The 27,349-nt window shown below is 33.3% G+C and overlaps 1 protein-coding gene across 1 annotated transcript in view; it reads right to left on the reverse strand.

Moving 5' to 3' along the window:
• Nucleotides 1–27,349, reverse strand: part of LOC116173536 (triple functional domain protein-like) — a 148,475-nt gene that overhangs the window by 89,067 nt on the left and 32,059 nt on the right. The window contains exon 3 of the mRNA XM_031491055.1: nt 8,344–8,605. Coding sequence (XP_031346915.1) covers nt 8,344–8,605 — 262 coding nt within the window. The remainder of the gene's footprint in view (nt 1–8,343; nt 8,606–27,349) is intronic.

Consider the following 27,349-nt stretch of genomic DNA (forward strand, 5'->3'; position numbering starts at 1 on the left):
AAAAAAAATTGTCTCAGATCGACCCGGAAAAAAAATTTTCTTATAGAATGTGGCCCTTAGAATCCATAATTTCAAACAGTTCCAAGATTGGGCTACTAGTTCAAAAGTTACAGCCCTTTGAATTTTCTTTCGAAATTGGTTTCTAGTCTATACCTTTTGATTGAGAAGTCTGATCGAAAAAGTACGAATTGTTTTGGATTCTACGCACCAAAATTAATAAGAAAAAGTGCTTTCCCGAGAAATTTTGGTGCAGTCGATTTTTGGTAAAAAAGGAAGGTATACACTGCCTTTTTTTGAGCCCCGTAAAAAAAATTGTCTCAGATCGACCCGGAAAAAAATTGTTTCAGATCGACCCGGAAAAAAATGTTCTTATAGAATGTGGCCTGTAGAATCCATAATTTCAAACAGTTCCAAGATTGGGCTACTAGTTCAAAAGTTACAGCCCTTTGAATTTTTTTTTCGAAATTGGTTTCTAGTCTATAACTTTTGATTGAGAAGTCTGATCGAAAAAGTACGAATTGATTTGTATTCTACGCACCAAAATTAATAAGAAAAAGTGTTTTCCCGAGAAATTTTGGTGCAGTCGATTTTTGGTAAAAAAGGAAGGTTATACACTGCCTTTTTTTGAACCCCGAAATAAAAATTGTCTCAGATCGACCCGGAAAAAAAATTTTTCTTATAGAATGTGGCCTGTAGAATCCATAATTTCAAACAGTTCCAAGATTGGGCTACTAGTTCAAAAGTTACAGCCCTTTGAATTTTCTTTCGAAATTGGTTTCTAGTCTATAACTTTTGATTGAGAAGTCTGCTCGAAAAAGTACGAATTGTTTTGGATTCTACGCACCAAAATTAATAAGAAAAAGTGTTTTCCCGAGAAATTTTGGTGCAGTCAATTTTTGGTAAAAAAGGAAGGTTATACACTGCCTTTTTTTGAACTCCGAAATAAAAATTGTCTCAGATCGACCCGGAAAAAAAAAATTTTCTTATACAATGTTGCCTGTAGAATCCATACTTTCAAACAGTTCCAAGATTGGGCTACTAGTTCAAAAGTTACAGCCCTTTGAATTTTTTTTCGAAATTGGTTTCTAGTCTATAACTTTTGATTGAGAAGTCTGATCGAAAAAGTACGAATTGTTTTAGATTCTACGCACCAAAATTAATAAGAAAAAGTGTTTTCCCATTAAAGTATTAGTGTAGTAATGAAGGTGGCGAGGGGGGGGGGGGTTTAACTCTGAGGTGCACCACAAAAACATTTTAAAGTACTCCTTTCTCGAAAATCAATTACTATCCAGTTTTTTTTTAAAATTGCAGCTGATAATTAAAAGTAACAAAATATACAATCCACACGAGGCGCGTCGCCTATCATTGTATTTCAGCACTTTCAAAATACTGCGACAAAAAATGATAAATTCATTGTAAAACCCTTCAATTAAAACAGAATTTTTTAACAACCTAACATCAACCCTAATTAGAGAAACGTGTTAATAATTTATTAATAGTGCAAGAAACTAAATACAGCACATACTTATAAATTTCCAACGGGCCATTATGATCTACAGGCTAGGTGGCAATCGCCACCCGCCCCCCGTGCCAGTCCGCCCCTGAGTATAGTCAACCTCATTGTGGGACATACTGTATACTTTACTTTTTCTACTCATATTAAATAATAGGTAGAATACTGATGCGTTTTTAATTGAGAAAGTTATCTATTATTCAATATGTTTTCATTATTCAACTGTTGTCAGCCAATTGTATTCCGAGTTTGTCATTACTCTTCAGGTCCCATTGTAGGGTTGCCTTGGAAACATGTGTGTAGCAAAAATCAAAATCTCGGATCGCGATAAATTCAGTTGTCAAACATTAATGTCAATCAAACAAATTACGAGAAATCAGTTTTGTAAAAATTACGTGAAAATGGACAGTAGTGTAATCATGATGAGCAGTGACGACGATATAATTCTAACTCCTCCGGATTTTTCGTACATTGCTAATTTTGTCAATTGTTTGATGACATAATAAAACCATTATGCATAATGTTATTATTACTGTAATTATTGAATACAAGTAGAAAAAGTATAGTATTTAACTCGTGAGAAAGTCATTATTCACTCAGATAAATTACGCCACTCGTCTTCGACTCGTGGCGCAAATCTTATCTTCGTGAATAATTGCCAACTTTCTCACTCGTTGAATAATATACTATTCTAAGAATTAGCATTACTTCAATCCAAAACTTCCAAATCTTTGGGAATATTCAAAGCACTTCTTGGTTTGATTATACATTTCGATTTTTTTGGTTGTTTTTCCATTTTATTTTCTGTACTTTATTTGAGGTTCTCATAAATTTTGATTTTCACAAATATATTATAAATGTAACCGCAACCATTGTACATTGATCCTTAACTTTATATTGGAAAAAAAAATTAAAAAAAAAGAGGAACCAGCATTCGTAAATATTTTTCAAATCTTCCTTCAACCTTAAAAAAAGCCTTTTTATATTCAAAAACGATGTTATTTTGAATCTTTTCTTTAAATTTTTCCAAAATAATTATCCATTTAAAATAAAGTACTCCGGAATGAAAAAAAAACACAAAAACATTCCGAGATGTGTACCAAAATGAAAAAAATATTCCCAAATGTGTTCCGGAATTTAAAAAAATAAAGAGCATTTCGAGATGTGTTCCGGAATTAAAAAAATTCCCATAAAAAAAGAAAACTTCCGAGAGCAGAGAACAAAGATCCCACCCATCCCAATTAATCCCGTTTCAAAAAAACCAAAGAGCAGGAGACAAAGATCCCACCCATGCCGAAGTTCCGATTAAAAAAAAAATTACTATCAAATTTAAAAAAAGATCGCTGTTTTGCAATTTCAAATTAACCTGGGAAAAGGCGCGTGGACGCACCGAGGACAGGAAGGCCGTGTAAGCGGAACTTCGTTAAACATGAAGACATCACGTTTTATTACGGGTCGCCAAGGCAGTTTTATTATACCAAAGGGTGTGCGAAAGCGCGAGAACCACACATAGGGACTTCGTACGCGACATTCAAGAAAGACGATCGAGAATCAAAGCAGTGAGTGTTCAATACACCCCCGTTGTAAATTGTATAGTGCTTAATTAAGGGCTGTACACTACTCTTCATCCTTATTGTCATATTTTAATTTGGATTAATCTGGATTTTCATAATTTTTTCCAATATTTTGGACAAAGTTGGGAGAATGCTAATGGATCACTGAAGGTTTGAGGATTACTATGTTTAGGGATCGAAATTACTTGAGCGACTTTGAAGGAATAGGGAAATGTAACTAGAACTATATTTTTTTTATTTCCTTATTCGATAGAGAATCTTATTCTGAATTCAGTGATAATTTGTACCTATACTCTTATTATGAGAAAAATGCATGTTTCGATTTATTTCATTATAGCTCAAATAAGTGTGCCATGGACGAAACAAGTTGAATATGTTTTCAGATCTTAGAGTGCTGTGACCGAAACAATCGCACTATTTATGTTGTTTAGCACTGTCAATTGCTAATATTGAATTATTATTGTTGTGTGAATATTGAATAAGCTTTTAATATAATAGAAAAATGCGTAATTTTGCTCATAATGAGAAAGTTGATCGGTACGAGGTGTACATTTTGGCCTCGGTTAGAATCTATCAGGAAAAATATCGTGCAAGAGAAGAGTACCATCACATAAATATTTTCGAGGATTAGAAGCCACTATGCAGTATACAGTATACATTACTATACTATACTATATATACAGGTAACTGCATTTATTGGAAAACCGAGAACAACAATAAATAATGATATTGAAATATATATTTTGGCCTATTTTGAAGCAAATCCAGGGGCATCTATTAGAATCGGTACTACCGAGAAAGAGTACATGAAATTTTCAATTTAAAAAAGTTCAACATTTACATTTTGGAGACCATGAAAGACGCCTTGAGTTTTGTTATTTGTAGTTAAGCCAAGGAAGTGACTTTAAAATTTATTGTCTGGGCAGCAGGGCAGATGAATCAAGTTATTAAAAAAATGCAAGAAATTATCATTATAGGAGAACCATATAATTGTGCTTGAAAGAGGATTTCAAAGAAAATGTAGTGTTAACGTTTAGTGTGCATTTTGAAAGATAAAACACTACTTCATATATGTGAGGGTACTCTCAGGTGATCCGAATTTACAATTTTTAAGAGACGCGTTAGCAAATATGCTAGATGATGTGCCCAGATTTATATTATCAACAAGACGGTGCACCTGCCCACAAAGCGGAAAGAGTAACGAACTATTTAAATTATATTTCCGAATCAGTGCATGAGTACTAACGGCCCTATTTCATGGCCCGCCAGGTCGTTGGATTTAAATCCATAAGATTTTTTATGGGTCTATTTAAAGAACAAACTTTACAATGTGTATCCAGATATACAGCATCTAAAACACAGCATAGAAAATGTTTTAAATTGATGGCTGGAAGTTAAGATCAGTAAGAAGTAATTTGTTCCGAAAAATTTGAAATGTTTTTTTACTGCAGTATCGTACGAAAAGGAAGCTTTCTACTGGTAATACGTCATTTCTTAGCACTGCACTATTGCAAACTAATAGATTTGATTAATTCAATTATTATTTTTCTCATTTAGCATCTCATGCTTGATGCATAATTCCTAAATTTAATATTAAAGATTCCTTTTTAACGTCAAATTCACTGTTTAATAGTTAATGTGGAAACGAAGTTCGGAAAACGGATACTGGTTATGCGATATAAATATAAAATCTCAGACAGACTTATCAACGTATACTTAATTAACAACTGCAACAAGATAAAACATTTTATTATGCATAAATAATTACAGAACAAAAAATTCAAAAACTGAACTTGTGTGGGAATCCTAATTTTCGAGAAATACGGCCCCAATTCCTTTCATTCAATTCGCTAGCAATAAAATACTTAGGCAACTCTTGTTGATGATTAAATTAGAGTTTAGTGATTATCGTAAACTCGATCAGTAAATACTTTGTGTGTCTTTATTGAGAAAATTATGTCGATATAGAACATAGAGAAGGGAGATGACAATAATATTTTGATGGCAATGATTCGCGCCCTTGTTCTATACCGACTGTGTTTACGATTTTACGATAGCAATCAAAGGACACCGTTATGGCTGTTTAAGTAGTCCAGTAAATGGACCAACAATTAGTAGTTAGGAATGTTTTGTCCCTGCACCACTACAATTAAAACTAGTCGATGGACTCAACTGAAAAATAACAATAATGAGAATCGCACCCTGCGACTTTCTGACGAATTAGTCCGAACACTTAGTAAGTTTCAAAGAAACAAAACTGTATTGTCGTTAAACGAATAATGTAGGTCATCAGAAACCTACTGATCAATGCCGGAAAAGAGAGTTTTCAAGGGAAACTCTTGCTATGTGGGCGTCTAAACTCAGTAATATACAGAAATGTCTTAGAAGTGTATAAAATGTATGTATTGAATAAAATTCGGCTGACATAAGCACTACCTAAGTCTTAACATTTCAAAGCGTGCTCAATACAAAATTTGAAATTTATAACAGGGTTTCAGTGTGCGGAAATGGGATTTAATATAAATTCGAGAAGATGAAACAACAGTTTAATGTTAAACATTTTCACGATTTCCAACGATTGTAGGAGGGGTTTATTTAATCGTAGAAATGAAGAGAAACGGGATTCCTCTCTTATTTCCTAATTTATTCATCTTGCAATTAGGTTGCCTCTCGATGTCCGTCGAGTCAAAACTAATTACGTATATTACTCCATTAGCAAGTACAAAGCAGATTAGCCGAGCTAGAAATGAAGTAAGTTAAGTATATAGCGCCTTTGACCAAATATTCTGTGGCAAAAACAACTGCATACATTAAATTCGGTGATGCAAATTGGATGTGTTTTCATTATCGCTTTACACGATCCATATTTTCCAAGTTTATTTTCGAGGTAGATATAGGGTTAAAGGTTCAGGATAATGAGTAAAAAAACTGGGTGGTAAAAACCTTTTCCCAAATAAGTCTTATTTAAACTAATCCTGAAAATTATTCCAAAGAAAAATAAATATTTCCCGAAGGTGTGAAAAAGTTAATAAAAAACGATGTTCAGGAATATTGGGTTTAAGTGAAACTTTGCACCGGTAAAAAAATAAACACATTCCGCTTGAAACAACAAAGTGTAGATCAATTTCCGACACACAACCCAAAGTCGTGTAAAACTGAAAATATCTTTACTGAAACTGGCTGTTTCTATAACCCTTATTGACGTCGACTGGCGATTCTTTTCGTCGTCGCATTGTTTGTATACGTAAGCGTTTGAATTGCGTAATTGGATAAATTCAAATTAAGCTCTCGTCGAGGATAGGCATAGGGATACAGCTATTATGCTTTAATGTTGTTGAAGCGCTGTGAAAGTATTTCTTATCCTCGGAATCCCTTCCCATATACCATTCAATTTTGGCTCTATAGAATTCCCAACATTCCATTAGCAGTTTCGTTTTATTCGCACAGTTTTCACTGAATAACGATTTTAAAACAGAAATATCCTTTCGGCTAGGTTAAGAACACTGGCAAAACCGATAAATAATGTAGGTATATAATTAATTAAATGCGAATGATAACAGATAACAACCTATAGTGGTAATAAAAAAATTAGCTGATGGTCTTATTTATATATACATATATTAAAGCTTCGTCAATTCTGCTAATTAAATAATTAATTAAGTATCACATCAAGTCAGTGGGACAGCTTTCGCGCATATACAAGGTGCCCATTATGTATGGAAAATAGTATATATCTCGGTAAATATCCAATGTATACAACATTTTTCTATATGAAAGTTGTTTAACATTTTTTTCCCATAATAAGGCAGTATTCAGTTGTTTTTATTTCAGAAAAGAAATGAGTAACGAAAAACAATTGAATTTTCATTAGGCTCATTTGATAGAGATTTTTTTTCTCATTTCGATGATATAACAGTACCCTTATTCAAGAAAATTTAAAAAAAATTATCAATAACTTTAATCCAGATACCTATCCTACATCAAAATAAAACAAATGAACGTGTACGTTTCTTATTAAACCTTGAAGACAAAAATGGTAGCAAACGTACACATTCATTTGTTTTATTTTCATGTGGTAGGATATCTAGATTAATGTTATTGATGTGATTGTAATAAGTTTTTTTGAAAAATTTTCTTGTATTAGGGTACTAATATTTCATCAAATTTCAAAAATTTGTCTATTAAGTCGACGATTAAGGGTTAAAGAGTGAGTTTGATAGCCCCCCTCCCCCCTTCCGAAGAGGGCTTGCCGAAGTTCATTTTCGCCATTTCATTTCGCCAGTTTTTGTGTTCAAAACAAAATTAATCAACCACAAATGTAAAATTTCTTATGAATTAGGCTCATACTGCAAAAATATCAAATTTTAACATAAGGACGCCGTCGAAGTGTACATTCTCTGCGGATTCCAATTGCTATACAGTAAATTCTAGCGTGTATCATAGCAATAAGGGAAAATGGCACGAAAACCTAATCACGGAACGTCGAGGTACGATTTTCAATAATTAGTATGCAGAAAACTGAAAAAAAAAAGCAAATGCTAGCCATAAAGTATAATGAGAAACAATAAACATTGTGGAGATGGAATATGATAATAAAAACAAACGAAATTTCTATTATCGTGTCAGCCCTTCAAAGGGAGATTTATTATCGTATCGTCGACAACAAGACAAACTTCCGTTTCCACGATTCACCTAATTCAATGGTTTCATTGATATAACATTGCATAACCCGAAAATTTTATTCTCCATTTTGGAATCTAAACATATTAAGCATTTTTTTTTATTAATAGAACGATAATAAATAGCGGATTGTGATGGAAAGATATCCATTTTAGGGAACGATTGCATTGAGTTTAACTGCACCTGAATAAGAGAGACGAATTGGGGTGTACGTGTAGCGGTCATGTATCTACAGGGTGTCCCACTTATCTTGAGACAGTCGATTATTGCGGAAACTAGAGGCGATCATTTATATAAAATATTCTTCATATGGAGCGCCCTTTTAATAATACTATGCATATTTTCACATTACTGTCCCTTAAGGGTAAAGTGTAGAGCAACTGAAAATATATACTCTTTATTGAATATTCTTATAACAAACTTTCGTGGGAAACGTTTTTCCCCTACACTTGCCATTTTTGGAAGACACTCTTCCAAAAGCGCGATTTTTGATTTGAGCTAGGAAGCTGTTCTGTCAAGAATTTCTTACTCAGAATTTAATCTGAGATTCGGTCGAGAAAAGGCAAAGAGACTTACCGCCATCGTGATCCAAAGGTAGCCGTTTCGGCGAACTCTTCGGCGCCGGTGGTTGCTTGAGAACCGAAAGTGGTACCAGTCCTTCAGGAACGTTGGAACATTCGTGATCGGCACTTCTAGTGGGCATCCTTACGAGACAGTAATCGGGACGGGATGCGCACATCTCGATTACTTCCACCTGCTGTCCCTTCATGACGCTCAATTCCTGCGGACCCGCGGCCGTGTAGTCGCTCATCACCCACGTCATCTCCACAACTCCGGCCTGTAACAAGAGAAAAATACCAAAATAAAATAACGCAATCATCGAGAACATTTAATCAATATAAATTCCCCAGCGCAGTGTGAGATGTCGCAGTACGAAACGAAGGTAGGACACACACTTTAAATTCCGAAAGCTTTGAATTTTACATGAAAAGATCTCTTTTCCATTATCCTTTGTTAGCCGAAGCGCGCCCTTAAGATTAAAATATAAATTGTTTTTGTTGGATTTTATCGACGCCCCACCGGATAAACGCGACGCAGACGGTAAAGGGTTTAATTCTCCAGTATTAATTGTCTCGTAACTTGAGGTGTGCGAGAAACTTGTAATAAGTTATATTAACTAATGTCGATAGCGGACAGCAACTTAATGCCAAATTATCAAGTGTTACAATTACTCGTCGCTTACCAAAGTGTGTTTAATTGACAATAGAAATTTGACAGATTTAGAGCAATACGGGATTAGAGTTGTTTTTTTTATTTCGCTCGCCGGTACGGCATTATGCATTCTTCGCAGGGACGTACTTGAAAGCTTCGAAATGTTTCATTTCTGTTGGATTACACTTATATAGTGATTTCTCTTCGCCAGTTTCCCCTTTAATCTGTAGCCGCTCTTTTTTCATCAAGATTATTAATGGAATATTCGGAGCATGTACCTATCAAATTTATATTTTATTAGTTTATTTTTTCCTGCTTTAGGTTGTAATGTGAAAATAGTAAAAATGAAATGCCCTAAATTTGCACTTAATTTTTTTCGAAATTTCATTGTGAGGATTGCATATGATAGAAATTCTATAAAAAGTCGAAATTTAGATTGCCAATTTCCCAATTAAGGATTAGTGAAATGGTATTCGTAAACCGTGGTGTAAATTAAGCACGTCTTGTCTGCGTCGTGTGATTTCTGTAGGGCATTGTTTTCTTAATGTATTGTCTTAAGTAGAAACCAATTTCGGAAAAAAATTCAATGGGCTGTAACTTTTGAACTAGTAGCCCAATCTGAAATTATGGATTCTACAGGCCACATTCTATAAGAAAATTTTTTCTCCGGGTCGATCTGAGACAATTTTTCTTTCGCGCCTCAAAAAAAGGCAGTGTTTAACCTTTTTTTACAAAAAATCGACTGCACCAAAATTTCTCGGGAAAACAATTTTTTTTATTAATTTTGGTGCGTAGAATCCAAAACAATTCGTACTTTTTCGATCGGACTTCTCAATCAAAAGTTATGGACTAGAAACCAATTTCGAAAGAAAATTCAAAGGGCCGTAACTTTTGAACTAGTAGCCCAATCTTGGAACTGTTTGAAATTATGGATTCTACAGGCCACATTCTATAAGAAAATTTTTTTTTTCCGGGTCGATCTGAGAATTTTTTTTTCGGGGCTCAAAAAAAGGCAGTGTATAACCTTCCTTTTTTACCAAAAATCGACTACACCAAAATTTCTTGGGAAAACACTTTTTCTTATTAATTTGGGTGCGTAGAATCCAAATCAATTCGTACTTTTTCGATCAGACTTCTCAATCAAAAGTTATAGACTACAAATTTTAAATTACACGTTTTTTTTAAAGTGCGTAATATTACGTGTAAAATTACCAATTGTTTATGTTTTTTATGTAATTTATGTAACTTACCATTTTTTTTTTAAACCGTAATTTTACGGTAAAATTACCAGCAATTTATGTTTTTTATGTAATTTACAAGTATTTTTGTAAAATTACCTGTCATTTATGTTTTTTATGTTTTTTTTCAATATTGTATAAACCTTTTTGAATTTTGTGAGTGTTTGAAAACAGAAACACTTGTAAAATTATATATTTTGGTGTAAAATACCCAAGCAGTAGGTATTTCGCCATCACGCGTCGTTTGGAGGAAGAAGCTCCAGATCGCGAATTAGAGGCTACATCATCTTCATTAAACCAAACTAAATTCAACGGTGAATCGTTTACGTTGGTAGTACCGTTGATGGTCTGTGGTAGTGCCGATCAAAATGTATCAAATAGGTATTACATTTATGTAACTTACAAAAATTACGGTTTTTTAAATTAAAAACGGAAGTTACGTAAGTTTCATAAAAGACATAAATTACATTAAAAAACCGGCCTCTTGTAAGTTACGCGTAATATAACCGTTTTTTATGTAACTTACAAATCGTTATTTTACAATCCACATCACTAGTCTTATAACGAAGCACCCGTTTTTGTACTCGATTGCTACCAGCTTTAATGAACATCCGGTACATTGATGGAATTGAATGGGTGCTTCATTACTAAAAACCGTAACTTCTACACATAAGAATTATTTATGTTTCAGGAGGTGACAATGAAGAGTTTTTGCTTAGTTCCTTCGTTCGACTCAATTATTTCGAATCTTTACTTTACAAAGCTACCTTTCCACCACATACTATACAGGGTGGCCTAGCTAGAATGCATGGGCACGTCTCTTTGTTTTATAATTCAACCCAAATATCATGAAACCCTGCATTGTACATTTAGTATTTGCCAAAATAAATCGATTGAACGATTTCTTGTTAAAACTGTCATTTGAGTAGGTTGCTAACGAGTAAAATGGTTGCTAATGATTCAAGTGGCACATACAAAAAAAAACTGTTATTGATCTATGCGAGTACTACACAACAAAAGCAGTAATTCACCAGGAAAGGTCTAAAAACGGTCGAGAATTTATTGCGACAGCACACCCGTTCATTAACATACAACTTTTCTGCAGAAATTGTCCCAAATCCTGGCATATCCATTCGATTTGTAAAGGACCCGACGGACTTCCACCTCACGAAACTGCAATCATTTCTGGGCGAAAAGAGATTTATTTAATTCACAATGAGACGTGCCGTAAACGTTACGTCTTAAGAATTATGACGCTAAAAATCGTTTGAGAGGATTTATATTGCGAAATGAAACACAACGGACATATTTCTTTTCTGAAGTTCACTTTAACACTCACGGCTAATTTTATGTTTAGCCCCTTCAAAAACCGAAAACGCACATGACTGAATATTCAATAACAGTGCCAAAGTAAGAATGCGTCTTAAAACGCTTATAATTTTAGGGAGGTAGGTATATACATTTTGAGAATACAACAAATTGGATTTCACTTGAAAGTTAAACTCATTCTTTTGATCTTTATAAAGGGAAAGAATTAAAAGTCGCCCGCTTCCATACTATTTACGGATACATTTCGTCGGATATGGAACGCCGTTGTATCTTTTAATAACTGAACACCCGGACTAAAAAAATTAACTATAATTGACGCAATGGTACTAAAATTTATAGAAATTTACTTTGTGTTAACAACAATTACCTAGTTGAAATTAATAATTGCATATCTTCCAATAACAACTCGCAATAATTTCCTCTTTTACAATTTCAAATAACGGTTTTAATGTTCAAAAATTATCGATTTGATATTAAATAATCTTTAATATCACCTTCACGCTTTGTAATAATTTTCAATTTCAAGTTGAAACAAAAAATTCAATTCTCTATTTCAAACTCGTAACTTTGGAACGCACAATTTAATTTTTAATATCAACTCTGTGATATTGGTAATTCGATTTACTTATATGTTATGACATATAAAAAATTGTGGCGCCATCTATCGGGTGATGTCAAAAGTCAACCCAACTAATCACGTTTGATGTAATTACCGCGAAAATCTACTTTCAAGTGCTTATTTTATTACCCATATCGTTCATAAATACATTGTGCGAATAATATTGTCAAAAAAATGTACAATTACGCGAAATGGAGATTTTAAATTCTGTTCCGATTATTAAACTTACTGTCGCTAGAGGGCAGGTCAATTTGCTATATGTGATTTAAAAATATCGCCTTGATATTTTTAATTCAGTTACCAATATGTGCGACTTGATATTTTTAATTCTATTGCACAAATTACTAATTTCTACTTGGAATTTTTAAATACTTTGCGAAGTTCGCTATTTGAAATTTATAATTGTAATTCTTCAATTATGGTGTTAAGTTTGTTAATTCAAACGTATTTCATGATATCGACTTTGTATTTTAAAACAATTTTTTATTTCAAAACTATTATTATTTAGAGTTGAAATATTAATAAATTTCATTGATTCCTTTGGTTGGATGTTCATTTCACAACATAACGATAATTTTCAATTTTTTGTTTCAAGTAATATCCATCCCTATTAATTTATTCCTCCACAATGAAGAATTCATTGCTGAATGTTTACAAACTGTTTTTGATATCAAAAATTTTTATCTGATATTTAAAAATAAAAGCTATTTTCAACCATAGAATAATTTTCTATTTCATTTCTTAATTTTCAATAACGAAAATATGTTTTTAAAATTCATCAACCGATTTTTCAGTAACAGAAGTTATAATTTTGCATTCTGAACATTTTAAAACGTACCTGAAATGTTCATTAAAATCAATTAATAGGTATGCAGTTTCAAATAAAACGTTAGACGGGATTGAAATTTTTGCGACAATGGAAGAGGTAGTTTCCATATTGACAATTGTAATTAACACAAAGGTTGTTATAGTTAAAAAAATTTTAATATCCTATTGAAATATACAATTCACGAATTATATTTCTAGGTTTCATATCGTGTACAATGCAAAGTAATTAAAAATATCAAGTAGAAATTAGTAATTTGTGCAATAGAATTAAAAATATCAAGTCGCACATATTGGTAAATGAATTAAAAATATCAAGGCGATATTTTTAAATCACATATAGCAAATTGACCTGCCCTCTAGCGACAGTAAGTTTAATAATCGGAACAGAATTTAAAATCTCCATTTCGCGTAATTGTACATGTTTTTTGACAATATTATTCGCACAATGTATTTATGAACGATATGGGTAATAAAATAAGCACTTGAAAGTAGATTTTCGCGGTAATTACATCAAACGAGACATCAAACGTGATTAGTTGGGTTGAGGTTCGCTCCTCACTTTTGACATCACTCGATAGATGGCGCCACAATTTTTTATATGTCATGACATATAAGTAAATCGAATTACCAATATCAGAGTTGATATTAAAAATTAAATTGTGCGTTCCAAAGTTACGAGTATGAAATAGAGAATTGAATTTTTTATTTCAACTTGAAATTGAAAATTATTACAAAGCGTGAAGGTGATATTAAAGATTATTTAATAACATCAAATCGATAATTTTTGAACATTAAAATTTTCAACACGTTATTTCTAAATCGTGATATAATAAGACTGCCGATTTGAAATTGTTAAATATGCCATTTCAATAACGGTTTTTGAAATTTCGCACAAAAACCGTTATTTGAAATTGTAAAAGAGGAAATTATTGCGAGTTGTTATTGGAAGATATGCAATTATTAATTTCAACTAGGCAATTGGTGTTAACACAAAGTAAATTTCTATAAATTTTAGTACCATTGCGTCAATTATAGTTAATTTTTTTAGTCCGGGTGTTCAGTTATTAAAAGATACAACGGCGTTCCATAGTCGGGCATGACTGAAATGGCCTGTTAAAACTGCATCCCGTAGTTGCCATAGTTCAAGCGTTAAACACAAGATCGATTAGTCATAATTTGAGAAGTATCTGCAAAGAACTTTATCGAAACTCCATCGTAAACTTATTAACGACTGCGAAAACAAATGATCGATATTTCAGACAACATCCCATTTATTGGAACCCCGCAATTCGCGTTAACAACGGTTTTATTGTCGTAGTTCCCCCAAACAAGTGTGCAATTACAAGTTCCGACCCAGTTTTCCACAAATTGGATGCGACTGGGTGCTTTATTATTATTATACTTGCACATCGTACAGTACGCAAGGCCGGTGTGGTGGCTGGTGCCTCTGTCAAGTTTTTTTGGACAAAGATTAATGTATTCTCCCCTTTTGAATTCAGATTATATTAGTCGCGCCCTAGAAAGTATGAATGTGGGTCAAAAACGTTTATAAGCAATGGAGGAATATGCAACCATAATATTTAGAGACTTGTAATTCGTTTTGACTAAATTGTTCTCATTATGTTATGCATATTAATGTATGAATAAGTATGCAAATCTATGACTGGAATTAGCTTCACACCAATAGTCGCTGCCCAAGAGAAGAATGGAACATGTTGATTCACATGACAAAATTTGTTAATGCAATTTTTAGTACAGAAAAAAGGAACCCCTAAAAAAAGTGGAAAGTTACAGCCGAATTAAATAGTATACTTCAAGGATTAATATTTTTTAATCAACTAAAGTGGCCATTAACACGTAATCCTTGTATTGTAACCGTGACGGGAAAGCGTTTGAAACGACAACGGCCATCGATTTGCTATAAATACGATGGTTGACACTCAATATTGGTGACGGCGGCGGCATTGCTCCTTACAACCCTCTCGGCTGCGAGCATGATTGGTTTTTCTAATTACGATTACGGCTTTACCGATTAGTTCGACGCAAACCCACGTTCGTTATATTGGCAACGAAAAAATAGCAAAAATTGTGCATCCGGAAAATTGAAGCACCTAAATCGATGTTGCGAGATTCCGATCTTCCCGAAAAATGACTAAGGGACATTTGCCCCAAAGAAATATTGATAGTTCGGATGATTGCTTCTCTTCGAGTACATTCCTTGTTGACTATAGACCGGTACGGTTGATTTTTCCACGCGCGATAAAATATTTACGATGCAATACCATAAAAAATGTATTTCACTAACCGCACTTTCGCGGAAATAAATTTCGGAAGGATTGTGTTTGAAATCGAGTCCTAAGCGAATAATGGAACAAAAATCACCTACTGATTGTATGCACTTTTATAATCGTCTGTTATTAGAAAATATGAAGATAATCTGCTCTGATTCAGGACAAAAACCAAACTTTTGCAGTAGATTCAGGCGTTACGGCTTCATTAATTCGATAAAATCAACTAACCCTGCAGGTGCATAATTTTTAGAGTATATAGGCGCACATATTTTGGCACCAAAATATTAATTGTACATCTAAAATTAAAAAAGTTACAGCTTTTAGAACGTGAAAAAATAAAATTTTCAATTTAACATAATTTAGTAAAACAACGAAAATTTAATATCAACATGTGGTGTGATAGTATGGGGAGAAAAATTATTGGAACGGTTATATGAGGGTAGACTTAATTAGGAAAGATACCTCAATTTAATAACAGACGTTAAAGAACTTTTTGGAAGATATACAGTCTACGTACTTTCAACAAGATGGGGTGCCGACGCACTACTTTCATAGAATTGTTGAGAGAGATCGGTGGTAGGCACTAAGTTTGAGGGCCGTCTCGTTCACCAGATTTAACCCCTCTGGATTTCTTTCTTTGGGGGTTTAGAAGATTCAATTTAAAAGGTGTCAAAAATGTACTAAAGAAAATGGAAACGTTTTTGAACACCTTATATTTAACATAGGTATCTATTGTAACTTGTAAGTTATTGTTATACCTATTATTCTTATTTGTTTAATATTATCCTTTGGTAATGTAACCCTGTCCGAAATAATGTAACCAAAATTTAACTACATAAGTATCTAATTCTTAAGTTTCTACTCATTCATTTCTCGATTCATACTCACTTCCTTCCAATCAATTCATCATTCGTCTCCACTCATTATAAAGTAACTTACTTATTACTCCACCACAGTACATCAAGTATTATTGTGAATTTTTATCATTTTCATGGATAACTACATCAGACCATAAAGGAAATAAACGACTCAATTCCTAGAGACTATATAGGTCGAAATGAAAATTATTGAAAAACCTCAGTTATTTGATGTATTTTGCCTATGGTGCATTAAGAACTTTTGTCGAGAATGAATAAGCTGTCATATCAGATAATATATAGGGGATTCCATACAAAAAGTCACATTTTTGTTATTTTCTGAACAATGCGATGTTCTTTGGTTTTTTTAGTTTCAAATGCGGATTCGGTAGAAGAAATTTGATTTATTGTTTTTCAATTCGGCAAACCGGAAAAATTAAATAAATTAGAATTTAGTTTTTGCGCAAGAATCGAATTTTTGTCTCAATAATTCGATTTACAATTATAATTTATAATTTCCTTCATTTCTCCGATTTCCCACAACAAAAAATAACAAATGGCCACATGAATAGACGCAGAATTTTACAATCTACAAAAAATGTACTGCACTTTTGCTGTAAAATAATCAAAGGAGAAAATATTTCAACATAAAAAAACTACCATTCAAATCCCTATGGTCCGTAAACCATTTCTACACCCTGTATTATAAGACAATACAAAAAACTGTTAGAGGAGTAACACGTATTTTTCATTTCTAACCAAGAAAGTACTCATTTTTTCATAGAGATTCAATTTACTAAGATATTCACAAAAAAAAATAGAAAAATATGGCTGCCATTTTTTCCTTACCTTCCATAAGTTTACCAAATGGGACTTTTAGTATGTTATAGCCCATAAGTAATTGTGTATCAATATTATCCAAAACCAGCTGGTCTCTAATTTGTTTTAGATTGCCCACTTATAAGCTGCTATGTTTACTGTACTATACGGTAAAGGCGTTGTCTTTGCTTTTGCACTTTTACCAATTATATTTGTAAATACCGTATTAATTACCTTCATTTTCGACAAAACATCAACGGGTAACTAAATCTTCCTGAATCAACATGGCAATGATGGCGATGCATTCAAATGAATAAATTTGTCCTCTTTCATTCCTTAAAAATCTCATATAGCGTCCATTCCTTTTCCCTTAAATGGATCCCTAATAACTTAAAACTTATTGAACCATATCACTATTGGTTCACACTACATTATTTATCTAGTATCTTTACTCTTTTAACTGATGATTACCGTATTTTCAAAGAATAGTAGTACGGGGACTACACGATTATTTAATGTACAAATTAGCCTCAAACTTAGAAAACATGGTAGTACATAAACAATATATCATAATTAAGGGAGTATCAAAAAATAAAAAAAATTAATAGAGTATCTATTCCCTTATGAAACGCCCTGCACACCATATTCGAATGTAAAATATATCCATAATTTACAGTAAATAATAAAATCCGTTTGACAATTATATTCTCATATTATTTAAAATAATAAAAAAAAAATTCGAATTAAACCACACAAAATAACTCGGTCCCGATTTAAATCAATAATAGTCTTTTTAATAGGGCACATTGAAAAGTTTTTTATTAATTATTTTATAATTTGTTTAAATTATTTTTAAAAAAATCAATATTTATTTTGATTGCGCATTTAGTGTTGAAAACATCTGTGTAGGTATTTTATTAAATTAAGAATCCAAAATTATGCGTTGTGTGCTGTAATCTTTTTTTTATAACATATCGTACTTGCATTTGTCAATTACTCCTTTGATTGGTAAGGCTAGCACAATCAAGTACAGTCTTTTTTAATTTTATTTCTTATTTAACATCGTTTCAATTGTTTTTAGCGCATTTCCACATGAATAAAATAAATACGCTATTGCCACCATTTTGTCCGTCCCTACGGATGTGTGGTTACTAGATCTTTACCTTAAGACCTATTGGTCTCCTTTTTTCTCTATTTCGTTCGTTACGGTGTCGAGGCTTGCACCAAAAAAGGAATTTTCTGACTTACAAAAACAGTTATCCCAAAAAATCTATTTTTTCGCTTCTAATAATTTTAATAATTTAGATTTAGTATACGAGTACAAAGAATGTTCGAGTTCGATTGATTTTCTAAAGAAATCCGTATGACAATAGTAGTATTCTCAACCGCTAGAACTCTTAATAAAACTTGTATTATTAGATAACATAATAATATGATGAATTACGCATTTGTAGCAAAATGAAAATATGCACTATTTAATCCTTGCGCTAAATATAAATTAGCGCACCGAACGCACAATTTCTATTCCGTTTAGAAAAAGATGAAACGTTCAGAATGTTCGGTTGGCACTCGAGATTGAAGCACGTCGAAGACGAGGAGTTTTTGACGATTAAATCAACACTAAAAGGGAACTTTATCAACATTTGCATGGAGGAAAAAAGCTTTGCAAAGGTAACCACCGGCAAAGGAGATTTTACGCTTTAGGAACGAATAATGCCGGCAAAGGGAGAAAACTTCTCAAAATTGGAAAAAAGTCATAAATGACAGCTTCTTTTTTTCCTTTGTTAAAATGATTCCGGTCTTACTGAACAATCAATACTTTTAAAGGATAAGGAATAAATTTGGAGAAAGTAATAAAGTTTCCGTGCGTTTAAATTCGAATTGATTTTTATAAATTTAATTCCAACTAAAGCAAAACCGAAGGTTCGGCAGCGATTTTGATAAAACGAGGATGTTTTTTAAACTTGGCGAGTTAAAGGAACTTCAATTGGAGAGCGAGAGTGGTGAATAGCCGAGTGGAATATTCTTTCTCTGCGATACTGCGCTGATGGCAGATAACGTAAAACTTTCCAGAAGTTCTGAAGAATATACTTTCGTGGATGGATATAGTAAAACGATATGCAATTCTCCCACCTTCAAGTTCACCCTTCATCCCACCCCCCTTTCGAATTTATATGCGCGGATTTGCAAACATGTACGTAGCAACAAATATGCAAAAATGTACTACTCTACCGTAATCACCGACCCAGAATTTTCAAAATTGTTACTAGAACACTATACGAACAACGAATTTTAGAGCGAGAGAGGAATAATTAGGTCATAAATAAAATCAATACCGTACTCGAAATGAGAGTTATTAATTCAACAATAAAGTAGTAAGTAAAGCTCCAGGATGGTGTATAAATACACCGTGAGCTCCAGCAGCGAGAAGATACTTTTATACTTTAAGAAACAGACGGCGTTTTCTCATTAAAATTAAATTTTATATTACTCTTACTCCTCTTTTTCACCAAGAATACGTCTGTGTCATGCTACGACTCCAGCTTTTTTGTAAACTTTGTTAAAAGGTAGATAGGTAACGTAGTACTGAATTGGGTTGTAATTCCAGGCTAAAACATTTTCGTTTTAAATTATTGTTCCATGACAAATGAGAAATTATGAACAATAAACTATCTTGATCACGTGTCGATCAAGGTACATTTTATTCCAAAACCAAAGAATTTCACAAATAAACAACTCAAAATCAAGTAAAATCCTCCCGATCTCCAAATTACTCTTAAAATTGATAAAACATGTTTGATTAGATCAATTATTTAAGAGTATTGCAGCCACAGGAGTTGCGAAAAAATTATAGAGAAAATGCGTAGGAAACATTCATCGGAAAAAAAGGACATTTTTGAAGAATAAGAGCAAATTTAGGGAGATGATGCCTTTTCAGTAGATTAATAGGAAATTTTGAGGACATTATGGAGAATTCATTAGAATTTTAAAAAAACATTTTAGAAATTTAAATACCACAGACACCAAATTTTGAAAAAATACACAAAACTGTCTTTACCAAATAAGAGATTCTTTGGAAAGACAGAAGTTTTAAGATCAAATTAAGAAGCACCTTTAAGAAAACACGCATATTTTCTTAAAGGTATATTCATTTCGTATAGAAATTTGGAGAATTTGAGGCCGTTCTTAGAAAAATTAGAACTTGTTTCAATTTTTAGGCAGTAACGAAAAATCTTTGCCCTTAAAACATTGCCGTGAGCAACCTCTTAGCAACCAATATGAATGCGATAATTATACATAATTCTATAGGAAAGGTGTAAGAAATTTGGGAAATAGGTGAACATTCTGAGAAAGTGAGAAGAACACTTTGGGAAATAAAATCACACACTTTAACAAACCTCAAAATCCGGAAAACAGACATTGTTATCACGATCAAATTAAGAATTAATTAAAAAAAATCTTGGTTACGTATCATGTGCTGTGAGCAACCCCAGCTACTTACTTCTTCTACTAAAAAATGGGAAAAAAATCTGAGGAAATACGCAGAAGTTCATTGTACAGGATAGGATGTTAAAAACAAAATTTTAAACAAACATCAGCATTATACAGAGTGTTACATATATCTATGTAAAAAATGGGTGGTAGAGAGAGTCAAAACGTGCACTTTTTTACAAATAAATCGAGGGTCCAACGTGCGTCGTTTAGGAGCCACCCTCAAAAACTGGTGAAATTTGCATTTGTTCTTTTTTTCTCAGCAACTATTACAAATAGATACCGGTGGCACGTCTTTGAATAGGTTTTAGGGTACGCAATTCACGATTGTGCAATTTTTTTTCAAAATTCCTACCACGAAAGGGCGCTCCCACAAATGAGGGTGCAAAACAATTCTGATTTCGACCAGTATCTAAGGGTTTTTGAACATGAAAATCACGAATCTCAAAATTAAACATTCGATAAATAAAATTCCACCGCAATTCTTGGTCGGACAACGAAAATTGAGAAAAAGATGGCTTAAGGAACAAAATTGTCGAACAGTTTTTTAAAAATCTCTATTCAAACAAAGTCACCTAATTTCACACGTAGTTAGTTGCACATGTCGATGTTTCGCACCCCCTTTAGGGATGTGGCCTTTCGTTCAAAAAAAATTTTCAAAATCGGAAAGGGCATGCCCCAAAAAATTAAGACGGAAAAAAAAATAAAAACGAAATGCAAATTGCACCACTTTTTTGAAGATGGCGCCCAAACGAAACACGTTGGACCTTAGGTTTATTTGGGATAGTGCTTGTTTTGATCCCCTCTTTTGTCCCGAATAAATATGCGGTTTATCAACCCATCGGCAACCACGGTCAAATGCTATCAATTCTTTACAGGTAGCATATTACTCTGTAGATGAATATTTAAGTAACTGAATGTAAGTACGCTAGACCGTAGGACTTGTCTTATATCATAATATGATCGCTTAGACAAAATACCTCGCAAAATACATATTATTATTATTTGATTATTTGATTTTCTCGGTCTTGTGTAAGAAATTTAAGTAAATGATGGAAGGGGGGGGGGGGGTTCTGAGGAAGTATGAGAAAAGCCTGGGTTAATAAGAGAAAATGTTTGAGAGATGAAACCAATTACTTTCCTTCATAGTGGAAGCCTCTTTAACAAATACCGCTCCTTGAGAAGGTGATAAGGTTGTCGTTCCTTCAAGGGCTTATCACTAACATACCATCCGCCATTAAATTGCAATTTTTTTTACCAAAAAATTAGTTTCCTTAGTGATAATGTTATATTGTTTCCAAAAGAATCTATAAAAAAACTAAACACTTCTCTATTACGGTACCCTCTGTAACGGTTCACTGTAGCAAGCAAGTTTTGTCAATATTTCAGAAAAACTGATAACAACTACCAATATGCTCTATGCAGACCCAGGTTTAAAAAAGAACAATTTCTTCAGACCTTTTCTACATACATTTCGAGGAACATTTTCTTGATTTCCTAGATTTGCAGAATATTTCTATAAAGTGCGTATAATTTCAAAAAATGTTTCCACATAATAAGTTTCCTAAGAATCTATTTCGAAACATTTCCACGGAAACCCGCGAAAATGTTTCCATAAATTCCCTAGAAAGATTACTGAAATGTTTCTTAGGTATAGATTTCGAGGAAAACTCGTGAGATGATTTCGAGGAAAACACGTAAGGTGATTTCGAGGAAAACACGTAAGGTGATTTCGAGGAAAACACGTAAGGTGATTTCGAACTTAGAAAGTTAGCAAGAAGAAGATTCTTCTTCGGCAAGAAAGAATATATCAGACAGGCAGAAAAAGTTTCGAAAAATTTTCCGAAGAGGATTCTGAACAGGTGCCCTAGAAGGTTTATGAAAACGTTCCTAAAAAAATTGCTACAAACGTCTCTAGAAAGACTATTCCTAGGAATTCGGTTGCTGAAAAATAAAGACGGTTTTAAGTACGTTTCTAAGAGAATTTTTAATAATTTTTCTAAAAAAAAGAGCGATAAAAGAAAAAAATTCAAAATTTGCGTTTCTTCTTTCATTTTTTCCTCAAATAGAAGGACTGAACTTGTGCCTTTATATTGGCACTGGAGTTTGCTTTGTCTGTCTTGTTTTGTAAAAAATTCCAAAAATTGCATTCCCAAAACGGGGGCGCGGATTTTAATCTCAATAAAATTTGGTACCACATTACTACACATATGGAGTTTTTTGAACATGAAAATAAAGACTACAAAATTAAGTTTTTAAACATTCAGAAAAAAATTGATTTATCTATCATGGGATTCTAGTTAAAGGTCTCAACAGGAATTGTTTTCTACCAACTACCGACCTTTTTTCTGACCACTTATCCAAAGAGGAAGGTGGGTGGGGGGTTCTTGCAAAAGAAACCTATTAGTAATGTACAATTTTTCATTCAGAATTGACACGCTTGATCAACATTATTGAAATTTAAACCATCAAGGCGTAAATCAGAAACAATAAGCTAAACACCTTACCGACTTGCATTGCAAAGAACGCGATGCCGTCGCCGCCCCATAGGACTGCAGAATAAGGGGTTTTACATAATGAAATAATCAGTTCTTTTTCTATTTTTGACGTCTAAATTAAATTCATATTTGTCAGAAGCTTTACAATAATCAATATGGCTCCTGCTATAAAATAAAGTTTTGTATTATACACGACGATAAAGAGAAACTAACCATCTCGTGAAATAACATCTTTCACTCCATGGTTAAACTATCCCTTTACCGTCTTATATAATACACCATTTTACTATTTAGGTACTAAGGAAGATATAAAACCGTGATAAATTTAGGAATTAGAAAAAGGCTGCTTTACAAGGATAATGAGGATTATCTAGATGGATGAGGTAACAAACGGAACAATCTTGGAGTTAGTACAGGAAAATAGGGAAATGTGAAAAACCGTACAGAGAAGACAAGATAGAATGATTGAGCACGTGCTCGGACACGGAGGATTAGTACAGCTAGTTATAGAAGGTAGGTCAGAGGGCAAGAGACGTGTAGGTCGACACAGACTTACTAGTAGATACATAGACCAAACCAAATTTAAAAATTGGGGAAATTTATAGAATATTGAGCGGAATTGGCAAGAGGAACCCTAACGTACTGAAATAAGCTATAGCCTGTTGAACCAATCAAAAGGGTGTATTTTCGTTTGTTAAAGTTTCATTCGCGACATATCGAAACAAGTTCGAAAAGTGACCACTGACCTAGAAATATTTATTATGTAAACAAACGAGGAGACATGCATCCCTTCGCAATTAATTCTAATTTCGGTTCACACTCTACTTGGCAGTACTTCAGGGTGCCGTAAATGCTCGTTCCCTCGTAAATTACAATTTGAATTCACAATAAGTTTACTCGATTAACGTAACTCGATAAATTTGCTAGTTAAAAGTTTCACGCGCCGTCTCCGCGAATGAATATTTCAAGATGAGATTTAGGTACCTACACGAAACGCTGAAATCGTTAAATTTCAATGACGAAACTGCAATTGACGCGGATAACAAAACTTTGCTGTTCGCGAACTACGGTTGCCATGGAACTCTCCAATGTAAAGTGGAAACAAGCTCGAATTTACTCGACTTAATTTGAAAGGAAGGGGTTGGAACAATTTAAAACCACGAAAGGGCACACTACCGAAGTCTTGGGCACGTAATTGCTCTGGAATTAAACGCCTTCGAGGGATACATCAAAAATAGACGAATCAAAAGAATGGGATTTCGACAGAAATGCGTTTACCATCAGCAACCAGAAGTTAGATGCTACGGATTAAGAATGAAAATTTTGGTTAAAACCAATCGCTGCAGAGTGCCATTGTCTACTCGACAGTAAAGTTCATTCACGGCAAGGATAATGGTCAGATTAGAAATTATACTCACGATAAGTTTAGTTTTCTACTCAAGTCGCACCGGGCACATTTTAATAACTCCCAAAACTTTTTCGTTTTAAACAAGCAAAAAACTTTTACCGCAAAGTGCTTTAATGCAATGTGCCAGCAAGATTATGTTCCCCCAAAGTATAATTTTTATAAGTTGGGGCCTTTGGAGGACTTACAACACACATTACGCCAAGGAAAAGTTTTGATTATAGAGATAAAAGAATAAAACTTTACGAGAGTAATGAAAATTTAAGTTTTTTAATGTCGTCGTTTACAAAAATAATGAAAAATAGAAAATAATGGTGTCGTGCTCATAATCGTCCTACAACTTCGTTTAGTAGACGGTGGCTTAAATTCCTTCGCGACTTTCATTATATGGTATGACGGTGGAGGTTGTTTGTTCATTTGAAAACAAAATAATTCCCTTTTCAAGTAAACTTTTGCGAGTTCCTACCTTTCAAATTAAGTGTATTCTTTGTGCGAAACATTAAAATTATATTTAACTACCAAAGAAACATTGCGAAGTAGCGGTTTTATTATATACAAGCGTAAAAGGATACTAAACAAGTATGTTACATAAATCCTTTGTTTCGTATTCGCGAGGGAGGGTTTTATGGTGGAAAAAGCAAACTAGTTACAGAAAATATTATTCTACTTCAGGTTCGCGCTTCATAACCAAGTCCTACCTAACCACTCTCAAAATTAGCGACCCAAATATTTCAATTTCAGGAGAACTCGAGGGTTGGCTAGAATTTCGGGTGATTTTCTATAGCCTCAACCGAAACATTGACGATATCCGAAGAGACTACAGTATCTCAAGTCGAGTCTTGTTGGCATTGCAGCACACACCATTAAATCTATTTCAAAGGATGCAAAAGTATTGTATAATTTTGTACCTATGCGTCTATTTCGATTTCTCATTCTTACAATATAAACGTGAGTTGCAAGCAAAAATTGTCAATTTGTCAATACAAACTTCCGCATACAACTGGCGCTTTAAAACAGCACTGTCTATCAATATTTTATATGGAAAAGTAATTTGAATCTTAAATTAAATACCTCTAATTGTGAAGAATCTGGGTGGAAATTAAATCTGACGGATATAATTATCCTCATTCTGACAATCGGATACGCGGACTTCCACAAAATACAACTCCATTTGTTATTGTTCGTGTAAAACAGGTAGGTATAAACCGTAAAACCAGTCAGCATTGACTTCTCGACACTATTAACTGCTTTATTATAGATCGTACTAAAAGGTTTGATATATCTTCAATTAGTATACCCAAGCATTTAAAGTTAGCTGATCCAGAATTTTATAATCCTAGTAAAATAGATATGTTAATAGGGGCTGGTTTATTTTGGCAACTTTTACGTATTGGCCCAATTAACTTAAAATTATAGTTGTAGTGCAGTTGCTCATAAAACATATTTTGGTTGGCTTATTTCTGGAAATATTGAAATGTACCAATCTCATACGTCTGTTTATTGTAACTTTTCTATGAATCAAAAGTTTGAATCTTTCAAAGTTTGGGGAAATTGTAGAATTGCCAAAATGAGAATTACATTGTAAAGATGTCGTTTTATAGTTTCTCTTCCTCTCAAAAATTCACCAAATTTACTGGGAAATTCTAAAGAAAAAGCTTTAAAAAGATTCCACGTGAATTTCAGACTGATAGTTTATTGTGTGAATTTTATGCATGAATATGAATCCCTTGGTAACATGTCGAAAGTATTTGAGGACCCTCAAAATCCATGCGTCTATTTTCCTCATCATGAAATTATTCGTGAAGAAAGTATGACAACAAAACTTCGTGTGCTTTTTGATTGGTCTTGTGTTTCTAGCTCTGGAATGTCTGTTAATGATTTGCAGATGGTTAAGCGATTTGTGATCAATATTATTGCGTTTCGGGTCGTACAACTTTGTCGTTTGTCTTGATATAGAGAAAATGTATCGCCAAGTGTGAATAACTGAAAAAGATAGAAATTTCCAAATGATATTTTGGCGATTTAGTCCCAATGAAAAGCTTCAGACATATCGATTAAATCCTGTAAGTTGTAACGTACGGTACTATAGTTCAGCTCCTTTTTTTAGCAATACGGCGTCTTATGCAATTAGCATATGAATTGCTTCAAAAATCATTGAGCAAGATATTTATGTAGACGACATTATTACTGGTTTTCAGACTTGTGATGAAGCTATTATACGACACTCCAAAGATGTTGCTACTATTCTTATGAAAGGATCGAGGGGTAGGACCTAGGGTACGACTGTTGAAATCGATCTTCTTAATCTTCCGAATTCCTTTGGAATATTCGAAACCATAGGAGTCTTCAGACTTGTTAGAAAGAGTATGAGTGTCTCGTAATTTTTGGCGTTTTCGCATTGTGGGCCATTTAGAACCATTAAAATACGTGAAATATTCTTGAATATTGTTGGATACTTTCGAATTTTGGGGCTTTTTGAAATTTCTGAAGATTGTGTAATCATGAACATCTTCGGAATCTAAGAACCAGTTATAAGTTCGATCTTCTCAGTCTTGAGAATCGTTTGAACCTTTGAAATGTTCGAAATTTGAAAAATCCTTAGAATTGTTGGATCTCCTGTAATCTGAAAAACCTTCGGAATTTTCGAATTGCATGAAATAGTTAGCGATCTAATTAATTTGGAGGTTCAAAATTTCGTATTTTAAGTGAAGAAGTCGGAAAACATACTTTTCCAATTGCGTCCAATAAAGTATATGTAAAGTGGCGTACTTCTATCGTCAAATGCCATGAGTTTTAAAAACTGTTCTGCTCCAAAATGAACAACCCTGCAGACTCTAAAAGAAGAATATTGCGTACAATAATATGAAGATGGCTGTCGCTAGAAAAGAATAAAAAACTAAGAACAAAATGAGAGAAAAGAAAGAGAAAAAATAAAGAACAAATAACAAAGGGAGATGTGAAAAAAGGGAAAGAGAGCACGGAGGAATGGTAAAA

The sequence above is a fragment of the Photinus pyralis genome, unplaced genomic scaffold, assembly GCF_008802855.1.
Source record: "Photinus pyralis isolate 1611_PpyrPB1 unplaced genomic scaffold, Ppyr1.3 Ppyr1.4_LG6, whole genome shotgun sequence".
NCBI lineage: Eukaryota > Metazoa > Arthropoda > Insecta > Coleoptera > Lampyridae > Photinus > Photinus pyralis.